Source organism: Schistocerca americana, chromosome X (assembly GCF_021461395.2).
Source record: "Schistocerca americana isolate TAMUIC-IGC-003095 chromosome X, iqSchAmer2.1, whole genome shotgun sequence".
NCBI lineage: Eukaryota > Metazoa > Arthropoda > Insecta > Orthoptera > Acrididae > Schistocerca > Schistocerca americana.
The window spans coordinates 877,441,283-877,454,137 of NC_060130.1; the positions used below are offsets into that span (position 1 = coordinate 877,441,283).

The 12,855-nt window shown below is 41.4% G+C and overlaps 1 protein-coding gene across 1 annotated transcript in view; it reads right to left on the minus strand.

The window, feature by feature from the left end:
* Positions 1 to 12,855, minus strand: part of LOC124556365 (nose resistant to fluoxetine protein 6-like) — a 168,299-nt gene that overhangs the window by 31,665 nt on the left and 123,779 nt on the right. The window contains exon 11 of the mRNA XM_047130330.1: positions 11,552 to 11,647. Coding sequence (XP_046986286.1) covers positions 11,552 to 11,647 — 96 coding nt within the window. The remainder of the gene's footprint in view (positions 1 to 11,551; positions 11,648 to 12,855) is intronic.

A 12,855-nucleotide genomic window follows, 5' to 3' on the forward strand; every position in this document is an offset into this window, starting at 1 on the left:
TCTCATGTTGATCACATAGTGGTTAGGTTGTCAAGAGTTATATATTTGTTGAAGAGACTGATGTGTTGTGTGACATTTGAGTACGTAAGGACAGCGTACTTTGCCTTTTTTCAATCTGTTTTAAGGTATGGGTTAATACTCTGGGGAAACAGCAGAAAAATAAATGAAATTATGGTGATCCAGAAGAAAGCAATCAGAGTAATGGCTAAGGTAGATAATAGAACACATTGTAAACCATTGTTCACTAAATATAGAATTTTAACAGTAATTAATTTATATATTCTTGACAGTGTTAACTACATACTTGCTGAACTACCTAATTTAAGTGTAACAAATGAAAGACATGGCTACTATACAAGAATGTGTACTTCTCTGCTGTTCCCACAAAATAGATTAGCTAAAACTAACAATAGTCATAAGAATATGGCAATTAAAATATATAACAAATTGTCTAAAAATGGGTCAATCAAGCCTGACAAATTATTTAAAGACAATGTTCATAACTTCTTGTTAACTAATCCATTCTATTCATTAGAAGAATTTTTAGAAATGCCCAATATCAACTTAAATATGTAAATTTTTTTTTGTAAAATTAATAGGTTAAGTGAACTGACGAAGTCTATTGCATGTAACAATGCTGAATGACTAATAAAGAATCTGAATCTGAATATTTGCTATACGTCCAGGATTGTAGTCACCATTTGTCATTAGAAGGGGAGAGTGTTGTACCTAGAGGATAGTGCACCAAGGAACACATAATGTTTTTTGGTCCTTACTTTAGTCTACTCACTGATTTTAGAATTGCACAAAGGAATGCACAATAGAGGTCGATATAAGCAGTTTCCACCATTTTCTAAAGTTTTTGTTGTTGTTGCAAATGAGGTGTATTTTGTGCAGCAGTTGTAGTTCATGTTCTACACATATAAGTGCTATATAAAATATTAAAGTTATTTGGTATATATTTTAATTCTTCATGTACTGGTACAGAATTTTATGATGAGTAAAATGTTGTATATTTTTAGAACTTTTTATGTAACCTGTGGACAGTTAAGCCACATTATGCTGGGCAAACAACATTTTGTGCCATGATACAGGAGGTATTTTACCATGAAACATATGATACTTGTGAATGAACTGAGTTTCTTTAATACCTGAACAATTTTACCTGTCTTGAAAATGAAAATTTGTGTTAGTTTCCAATAGCATGTATTTAACTCTTAACTAGTTTTGATAATATTTCCACTTAGTTTGATTTCATTTACTGATTACTGGTGTGTAGAAGAGTATAAAGATACAGATAGACTATTATATATATATATATATATATATATATATATATATATATATATATATATATATATATATTGACAAGGTTTTCTTGATTTCAATGGCTGAAACTTCAGTCAAATATATGCTCCTAGGTACATGGCCACATTGTACCTTAGAACATGTTTTCACCCTTGGGAAACCGTAATTTCCTAAAGTATTTTTTGAAATTTTACAAAAAAAACTGCAGTAAATAAAAATTAAATGTCATCATATAAACACCGGGTAAGAAAATATATTAAACTTCCATTACAGTGCTGGCTGGCTATAGGTGAAAATCTGAAAAGTGTACTAAGGAAGGCTACAACTCTATCCCCTAATAGATTCTAACAGAAACTATTTTCCTGACTGGAAAATTGACAAGTACATGTCTGGGATCTAAGATCATTTTTGGTTAGTAAAGCAATATTTTAGGATGGTAAATGTCAAGCAAAATTACAATTTCTTGAACTTCACAAAGACAATAAATTAAAAATGGATTTTGTAAAAAAAGAACTGTATTAATTTGATGAATGGCCAATAGCTAGTAGCTTTTACTATTGGAAGAACTTGTAAGAATAGTGATTCTCTTTGCCACAATCTACAGGTGTTAAAGTAAACCTTCAGCTTTCAATTATGGTAGCAATCCAAAGACACATGTAGAGCTGGATGAACATTGTGTGTGACTTGCGATGTGCATTAGCTGACAACAAACAGACTAGATACAAAAAAAAGAAGCATTTGGAATCGGCAGAACCAACAGTCTCATCAACTCATCATTTTTTACTTTAGCAAAAAATCTAAATAGAACTTGAGTTTTATTTAATTTACATTTAATTAAGTATTGTTAATCAGCTGCCAATTTAAAAGTAGGAGCATTAATAGTTTGGTGATATCCCAAAATTGATTGGGGTCATTCACTGATATTTGATGTAGTGTAATGGTAATGATTTCATAAAGGTTGGAAACTGCTAACCGAGAGAGGAAGGGTAGAATTATGTGGAATTGGCTGAGAGACCATAATGTAAGTTTCAGCCATCTAATTTGAAAGCGTTTTCTTCCTACATGTACAATGGCTGCTTTTCTCATGGTGTGTTAGACTTGTACCATAAGGGTATCTGCTAAGCGTATGTGGCTGTAATGGGTATGTATACAGACAGGACCACCAAGTTCATCGTCCCCATCTGATGGAGAAATCACAAATCACTCCACATGACACTGTGGATACTTTTGGAATTAAACACAGGACAAAGCTGCAAAGTATGGTAATCAGTAACTCTATATCAACACCTCTCACACACCTTGCCAGCCAAATACTGACCATGATTTGAACCAGCTACCTCCAAATTGAACCCCACTGTAGAGGTGTGTGTTAGTGACCTTGGATATGGAGGCAGTACTGACGTGTCTAGGATGTCTTAGGAGACGAATTGCACATCATCAGTAGTGTCCAGAGTTAAATCCAAATGTCTCAGCAGTGTCACATGGAGTGAGGGCATACAACACCATTGATGCCAATCTGTCTGTCAGATGGGGATGCTGATCTCAGCAGTCTGCTATTAAAGAGGAGTATGCTATGTGCCAGTGTCAGATTTCACCCTCTCCCTTCTTTCATCATCATAAAAATAAACAATGAGACCACACCTGCCCATTGTAGCCACAAACACTCAGCAGAATTATTTAGTTAGGTTCATGTACCATGGATCATTTTGCACAGTAGATTGTAATGATGTGATCTGGGTCATTTTAATTTTACATCACAAATTAATTTGTATATATGATTACTTCTGAACATTTCTAAGTTTTTATTTTTATGTATTTTTTTAAAGAAACAATTAAGGGTGGTTTGATAGGTCTGGTAAGTTTTCATGAAAGAATGGAACATTTTGTTGCGGCTTCATGGTTGGTAAGCTTTATTATTCCAAGGATAATACAAAATATTTCAATAATGTACAGCATACACTTCATTGTTGACAGTCATCTTAATTGGTCAGTGTGTTGACTGTGATTTAAAATGGAGAAAGGTTGGAGTGCTGCACAAATCAAAAGAGTCTGGATGAAGTTCACACAGACTCTGTGCCATCACTAAAGACCATTTACTTTTGTATTCACGAATTGTAACGTGGTCGGACAAGCACCAAAGATGAAGCGCACTCTGGCTGTCCAATGAACTGAGGTCACCACAAAGGAAAACATTGATAAAATCCATGATATGGTAAGGTAAGAGCACCGAATTAAAATTTGTGAGATTGCTGAGACTGTAGTCATCTCAGCTGAGTGAGTGCATGATATCCTGCATGGAGAACAGGCTATGAAGAAGCTGCGTGCGAGGTGGGTTTCGCGATTGCTCACAGTCAGCTGAAAGCACACCTGGGAGAACATTTCAACACAGTGTTTTGCATTGTTTAGTCGTAATCTGCAAGGCCTTCTGCGCCGATATGCGACTGTTGATGAAACCTGGATCCATCATTACACACCGGAGCCAAAACGGCAGTCAGAACAAGGGACAAAAGCTGCTGAAAGTGCACTATAGAATGCAAAGACCGTTTTATCAGCTGGTAAGGTGATGGCCACTGTTTGTTGTGATTTGCAAGGAATAATCCTCGTAGATTACTTGGAAAAAGACAGAACCATAACTGGACCATATTATGTTTCATTGCTGGATCGTTTGAAATCTGAAAAGGCTGCAAAAAGATCGAGGTTGGCACTTAAAAACGTGATTATTCGTCAGGACAATGCACTAGCGATAACGGTGAAAGTCCATGAACTGGGCTTTATATTGGTTCCTCAAACACTCTTTTCACCAGACTTAGCCCCAAGTGGCTTCCTTCTGTTTCCTAACCTGGAACTTAAGCTATCTGGGAAGATATTTTCATCAAATGAGGAAGCGATAGTTGCAGTCAACAAGTATCTTACAGCGTTTGACGGAACCTATTTTTCCGAAAGGGTGAAAAAGCTGTAGGATCGCTGGACCAAGTGTATATCTCTCAAACGAGACTATGTTGAGAAGGAAGCTGAGCTGTTTAGGAAACAAACATTTTTTCTTGCTTTTTTATTTACTCTCGTAGCCTACTCTTCTCGAATGGGGGACTGCCGAGATCAACATCCCCATCCGACTGATGCAACACTGCGGAGACGTTTGGAATTTAACCTAGGTCACTGATGCAAATTCTGGTGGTCAGGAACTATACGTCACCACCTCGCGCATCTCTTGCCGATCAAATACTGTATGATTCGACTCGGTTGCCTCGGGGTTAACAGCCACTGTAGAGGCGTGCGTCAGCGATCTCGGCTACGGAGGGAGTACTGATATAAAGTATGTCTGGGATGTCTTACTAAGACCTGGGGGTATTTTTAATATTTTGGAAAACGAACAGTGACTTATAAGCAGCCATAAAAAAAGTTCCAGTTGCGACCTTGTTAAAAACCTACATACAACAGATTTTTAAATCATTTTCTTGAAAGAAATTCTTGAGATTAAGTATTATCTTTTTCTGTATTTCTTAGACATTCTCTTTAAGAAATATGCAATTCTTTCTTAACACTTGAACCCTATAGTATTTTGGGGCGAACCTCCATAGATGACTTCATTGGAGATTTGCAAGTAGAAAGTGCACGAGACCATTTCATAAAGATTGGAGTCGTTTTACACTGTGGTGATAAAAGTCATGGCGGGAGTAGCGCGTACACAAGGTATAAAAGGGCAGTGCAGTGGCGGGGCTGTCATTTGCACTCACATGATTCATGTGATAAAGTTTCCGACGTGATTATGGCCGCACAACGGAAATTAATGGACCTCTTGAACGCGGAATGGTAGTTGAGGGTAGAAACTTGGGACATTCTCTTTCGGAAATCGTTAGGAAATTCAATATTTCAAAAATGTTCAAATGTGTGTGAAATCATATGGGACTTAACTGCTAAGGTCATCAGTCCCTAAGCTTACACACTACTTAACCTAAATTATCCTAAGGACAAACACACCCACCCATGCCCGAGGGAGGACTCGAACCTCCGCTGGGATCAGCCGCACAGTCTATGGCTGCATCGCCTTTGACCGCTCGGCTAATCCCGCGCGGCCAATGTTTCAAGATACACATTGTCAGGAATGTAACGAGAATACCAAATTTCTGGCACTACCTCTCACTACATATAACACAGTGGCCGGCGGCCTTCGCTTAACGAGCGACAGCAACGGCGTTTGCGTTAAGTTGTCAGTGCTAACAGACAAGCAACACAGCGTGAAATAACTGCAGAAATCAATCTGGGACGTTCGACGAACGCATCCGTTAGGACAGTGGGGCGAAATTTGGCGGTAATGTGGGCTATGCCAGCACACGATCGACGCGATTACCTTTGTTAACAGCACGATACCGCTTGCAGCGCTTCTCCTGGTCTCGTGACTGTATCGCTTGGATCCTAGACGATTGGTAAACCGTGGCCTGGTCAGAAGAGTCCCGATTTCAGTTGGTAAGAGCTGATGGTAGGTTTCGAGCGTGGCGAGGACCTCACAAAGCCATGGACCGAAGTTGTCAACAAGGCACTGTGCAAGCTCGTGGTGGCTCCATAATGGTGTGGGCTGTCTTTACATGGAATGGACTGGATCCTCTGATTGCAAATGGTTATGTTCGGGAACTTGAAGACCATTTGCAGCTGTCATCTCTTAGAATTGATGTCATTGTGGGCATACAAAGTTTTACGTACTTCCTACTGAGAAAAATGATGGCTTATTGCATTGCAGCATTTGGTATGTCATCCACTATTTATAACTTTTCGAGCTTCTGTGATGTCAGACCATCCACTTTACTACTTTCGCTCCGAATAACATAAGAGTCCTACATTGGTTCCTCCAGTGGAGATTCTTTTTGAATGCCACTTCAAATAATTTTACCCTCTAGCTGGCTCTTCAGATGGACTATTTTTATTTTCCCTGGGTTCAGGTCTTGGGATGGGTCCACCTGATTGTTACTATGGGGCGTCTGCCCTACAAACTGCATCTGACTGTTAGTTCTTACGCCAGCGCTGCAGAAATTTTCCGACGCCATGCTCCGAACCCCCGCCATGATGACTTGCGCATTCTCGAGTGTTCAGTTGACCGTCACTCGACAATGGTTGTCTTTAGCCTAGTCAACGAAGGAAAATTAGGAGAAAAAATTAGTGTAGTCGCAATTTTTTTTTTTTTACAATGATAGGAGGTGGTGACATATACAGCATATTAAAAATTCTGGTCATAGGAGTATGAGTGTGCGGGAGGGAGGGGACGTTTAAATGTCATTTTTTAATGTTTTTCTTTAATAACTCGAGAAATGCGGCTTCTAGTGAAGATCTTAAACTACATTAGCTTTCCTACAAAAAGGGTCTTATTCATTTCTTCTCTAGGACTAAAAGCTTCCAAGTTCCAGGGGATGGAAAAATCAAAGATTATTAAACATAGTGTTTCAATGGTATAAACTTAATGCTTATTATTAAGTGAAGTGGTACTCATGTATATGTAGTAGAACCGTATAAGGGAGAAATTGAGTTGTGGTGTTGTATAGGGTGGAGAGGGTAGAGAAGGGGGGGGGGGAAGTGGGAGGATAGACGCGTGGCAGGTTGCCGGATTGCATTCATGTATTTCCCTCATTGCATGTCTGTAGACTGAAGAGCGACCAGGCGCGCCACCAATGTTTCTACACCACTACGTCACAAAATGCGACTACAGGGTGTTTCACAAAGTTATATCCACCTTTCCGCAGCTCGTCTTATGAATTACGGGCGACGGAGAGTACAGACAACCTGGCGTGTTTCTTTTCCACTAAACTGTCTACCGCATTGAAGAGCCTGTCCCAAGTGAAACACGCTGGTAAAATGTACCCGACAATTTTGATTTCATTGTCTCCATTCTCAACGGTTTCAATACAGCATGAAGGGTATCAACTGCACTATCCTAGCCCCAGTTCTCCCAACTTCTTAAGAGACCCAGAACTTAAATTTGCTCCCTCTGTAACAGAACAAGATCATCTATGTTGTTACGGAATTTCAACATAAATTAAGTAATGCATTACAACAGATTATCTACAACTACAACTTCATCAATTTCCCGTTTGACGGTGTGTGGTGGAGGCTACATCTGATTGTATTATATTGTATGTTAACCGGGGGCCTAGAAACGACGGAGACGCTTTGTCCCCGCCGCAGCCGCAGTGGTCCATAACCTCACGACGACTACCGCAGTCCACTTCACGTCTCCGCCGCCCCACACTGAACCACTCTTTCAGGGTTATTGTGCGGTTCAGTCCTCGGAGGACGAATGTCAGCACACAGTAACCCAAGTTCCATACATCGGTATGTGTTTCAAGCCCGTAAACATGTCGAGTTTTGTGCCTACGAACTACGATTTGCGGACAGCAATGGTTTTCTGTTATCATTTGAAGACAACTGCTGCAGAATCGCATCGAATACTTGTCGACGTTTTCGGCAATTATGCTCTTGAGAAAACAAAGTGTTCCGAATGGTTCAAAAAATTCAAAAGTGGTGATTTTGACGTGAGATACTACGAGCGAGGGAAACCACCGAGAAAATTAGAAGACAACGAATTGCAGGCCTTACTGGGTGAAGATAATAGTCAAACTCAACAGGAACTCGCGGAACTATTGAATGTAACACAGAAAGCCGTTTCTGTACGGTTGAAAGCGACGGGAAAGGTGCACAAAGTGGGAAAATGGGTTTCGCATGAACTGAAGAAAGGCAGCAAGCAAATCGAAAAACCACTTGTGAAATGCTGCTCGCCAGATACAAAAGAAAGTCGTATCTTCGCCGAATAGTGACAGGTGATGAAAAACTGATATTTTCTGAGAATCCTAAGCGTCATAAATCATGGGTGAATCCAGGCACACCATCGACATTCACTGCATGACCAAATCTCTTTGGAAAGAAGACAATGCTCTGTGTTTGGTGGGATCATAAGGGTGCCTTTTATTATGAGCACTGATCGCTACCAACAGCAAATGATAGATTTATGTCGTACATTACGTGAAAAACGACCGGAATACGGAAAAACGCAACACAAAGTCAGGGACGCGATCGAGGCGTTCAGTTGGGAAATGCTAGGGCATGCGGCTTATTCTGCAGCCTTGGCTGCGTCCGGTTATCATCTATTTGCATCACTGGGACACGCTCTCGCTGAACAACACTTTAATTCGTATGAAAAGAAGAACTGTTTTTTCGGCTTGACGTACATAGCCTGCAGGAGAGGTGGGAGAAATGAATAAATAGCAATGGAGATTATTCTGAATAAAATATTTTTTATCAGTTTCAAAATACAGATGTGTGATTATTGCAACCAAATTCCGGTTTCATACTTCTACATCTGGTGCAGGATGCGGCTCTTAAATCCGAACAAATTTCAATTTGAGTTTCCCTCCACATCGCAGTTCCGCCGGAGGTCGCGACTAGTGCTCTTGAAAGCCATAGGCACCTAGTAAACAATCAGAACCTCAAAATGGCCGAGATGTTACGGACAAGTACAGACTACAACCGAAGAGCCGCAGTTATCGGAAGTCTTGGTCCTGGGCGTTAGCCCACTAAAATACGAGGGTTGCCCGGAAAGTAATGCACCGCATTTTGTTTCTCAGTCAAAAACAATGCTACGAATGCGAAACGTTACGTATATATTATTTGAAGTCTCTTGAGTGAGAGCGCTAAGTTTCCGTCACTTCCGACAGATAGCGTAGCTGCAGGACAGTTTCAAAATGGCGTCTGTAGAAGTACGTTACAAGCAACGTGCCGTCATTGAATTTTTCGCTGCAGGGAAAGAAACTGTGGCGAATACTCGCAAACGCTTGTGAAAAGTCTATGGAACATCTGCTGTCGACAGAAGTATAGTTTGTCGCTGGACACGGAGGGTGAGGTCATCATAAGGTGGTTTGGCGGAGCTCCACGATTTGCAGCGGTCGGGGAGACCATCCACGGCTATTAAACCTGACATGTTGTAGCGAGCTGTTGTCGTCATTCGCGAGGACGGACGCATTACGACCTTGCTCAAAATGGTTCAAATGGCTCTGAGCTCTATGGGACTTAACTTCTAAGTTCATCAGTCCCCTAGAACTTAGAACTACTTAAACCTTACTAACCTAAGGACATCACACACATCCATGCCCGAGTCAGGATTCGGCTACGACCTTGCAGTTACTGCTGCATCTGTCAATCAGCAAAGGAAGTTCACACAATGAACACTGGTTCCGCCACCAGGACAAGGATTGGTACCGACAGGGCATACACGCCCTTGTTTCGCGCTGGAGGAGGGCCGTAGAATGGGATGGAGATTACGTGGAAGAACATGATGCATAGATGAAACACCATTCTTTTGTGTGGTATTCTCATTATGTTCAATAAAGAATTGTTGAAGAAAAAAATGCGGTTCTTTCTTTCTGGGCAACCCTCATAGTTCGATTCTTCAGGTACCCGAGATCAACTGTTTACGATATTGTGGGCAAGTACAAAGCTTCGGACAAGTCTGGGGAAGGTTCTTCTACCCTGGCGAGAAACCTCATTCAAGGAAACGCATGTCACGAACTGGGGCAGTCATCGAAAAGGCTCAGGCGCTGATTTCGGAGGACTCTGGACAATCGCTGAGGAAATTGGCGTCAGTATTGAATGTCAGGAGAGGACAACATGTCATATGGTAGAGGAAGACCTCATTCGAGCCATTTAGCCACTGGTTCTCGGATAACGTTGACATGTTCTGGTCAGAGGAGTTCTGATAGCCTGTACTTGAACCCCCTCAACTACTATGTTTGGTGTGTAGTCGAAAGAGTTACCAATAAGATGAGCCACCCTAATGTCGCATCTGTAAACACCGCTATCGAAGCAGCGTTCGCGAATATGGGTAGCACTGTTTTAAAGAGTGTGTGCGATCGCTTCAAGACGAGATTGGAGGCGGCCATTGCGGTTGACAGGGGTTACATCGAGTAATGTTACTCTTGAAAGATACCACTACTTATATGTAAAAAGATTTTCATTCTCATTTGTATCTTGTTTTACTAAATTTGATTTTAAAAACGTTTCATTTGTCCGGATTTACGCGCCACACCCTTTAGCGGAGTAATGAAATTGAGGACTCGCTTGCTCGCTCTTCAGATCTACAGAGGAGGGAAGTGTATGACCGCAATACGGCGACCTGCCTTACCTCACGCGTCTATCCTCTCCACCACCACCCACTCCCGTTCTCCCTTCAGCCTGTCACAGTCCAGAACACAGTTTATCCCTTAATACAGTTATACTGCACTTAGATGTGGTTCATAATTTAATATTTGTTCTTAACCCACTTCATATAACAATAAACATCAATTTTATGTCATTGGTTCAAATGATTCAAATGGCTCTGAGCACTATGCGACTTAACTTCTGAGGTCATCAGTCATCTAGAACTTAGAACTAATTAAACCTAACTAACCTAAGGACATCACACACATCCATGCCCGAGGCAGGATTCGAACCTGCGACCGTAGCGGTCGCTCGGTTCCACACTGTAGCGCCTAGAACCGCACGGCCACTCCGGCCGGCTTTATGTCATTAAAACACTATTTTTAATAATATTATAATGGTCCTAGAGAAAAAAATGAGTATTACCTTTTTTGTAGGAAAGTTAATGTAGTTTAACACTGTACTGGAAAATATTTTCTCTAGAAGCCGCGGTTTTCGAGTTATTCAAGAAGAATTTAAAAAAAAAGATCTTTAAATGTCCCCTCCGCACGGCCACTCCCCAAAGGTCAGGAGTTTTTAGTCTGTTGTTCATAACACTCCCTGCTACCACTGTGCAAAAATTTGTGACTACACGAAATTATTCCCTATTGACCTTTCTTGGTCTTCGTTGACTGGGCAACTTCAGCTGTGACGTGCTACAGCGAAATCTGATTGCAATGCTTAATCAGAACTGAAATACAGTATAGCAAAATCTGACTGCAGGGCTTAATCAAAACTGAAATCCAGTATCTCGTGATCCATAGGTTGGATCACGATGCGGTTTGCACAAATCAATCTTATATAAGAGACGCACTCATACATTTTATGTTCCATCCTTCCTTGTCATTTTAACCAATTATTGTGATTCCAGAACACAAGAAGCCGGAAATGAGAGAGGTTAGTGAGGTAACATATCACTGTTGCGCCTCAAGTCATCACTCTTGGAAGTCACATAAAAAGATTTGTGAAGTAAGGAAACATGAGCAACATCTATAATCTTTTTAGCATGTAGAAGACATGTAAGTACCTGGCTTTGTACTCGTACTGGACCGAGATAAACGCAGTGGTCGACCAAGAACACAGCAGCAGGGCAGCCCAAGCTACGCACGCAGTTCTGAAGAACCTGAAACAAAAATTCTTAATTCAGCCATACTGCTTTGCTGCATTAATTAAGATTATATTCTTCTAATGCAAGTATTTGTAAACAGAGACAAGAGTTTCGAATTTCTGCTACATACGAAAATCAGCGCTTGCTTTATTTTATATTAATTTTCTTGGATTCAATAAATACATGTACACTATGTGATCAAAAGTATCCGGACACCTGGCTGAAAATGACTTACAAGTTCGTGGCGGCCTCCACCGGTAATGCTGGAATTCAATATGGTGTTGGTCCACCCTTAGCCTTGATGACGGCTTCCTCTCTCGCAGGCATACGTTCAACCAGGTGCTAGAAGGTTTCTTAGGGAATGGCAGTCCATTCTTTATGGTGTGCCCCACTGAGGAGAGGTGTCGATGTCGGTCGGTGAGGCCTGGCACGAAGTTGGCCTTCCAAAACATCCCAAAGGTGTTCTATGGGATTCAAGTCAGGACTCTGTTCAGGCCAGTTCATTACAAGGATGTAATTGTCGTGTAACCACTCTGCCACAGGCCGTGCATTATGAACAGGTGCTCGATCGTGTTGAAAGATGCAGTCGCCATCCGAGAATTGCTCTTCAACAGTGAGAAGGAAGAAGGTGCTTAAAACATGAATGTAGGCCAGTGCTGTGATAATGCCACGCAAAACAACGAGGGGTGCAAGCCCCCTCCATTAAAAACACGACCACACCATAACACCACCGCCTCCGAATTTTACTGTTGGCACTACACACGTTGGCAGACGACGTTCGCCGGGCGTTAGCCATACCCACACCCTGCCATCTGATCGCCACATTGTGTACAGTGATTCGTCACTCCACACAACGTTTTTCCCCTGTTCAATCGTCCAATGTTTACGCTCCTTAAACCAAGCGAGGCGTCATTTGGCATTTACTGGCGTGATGTGTGGCTTATGAGCAGCCGCTCGACCATGAAATCCAAGTTTTCTCACCTCCTGCCTTACTGTCATAGTTCTTGCAGTGGATCCTGACGCAGTTTGGAATTCCTGTGTGATGGTCTGGATAGATATCTGCCTACACATTACGACCCTGTTCAAATGTCGGCGCTCTCTGTCAGGCAACAGACGATGTCGGCCTGTACGCTTTTATGCTGCACGTGTCCTTTCACGTTTCCACTCCACTATCAGATCGGAAACAGTGGACCTAGGGATGTTTAGAAGTGTGGAAATCTCGC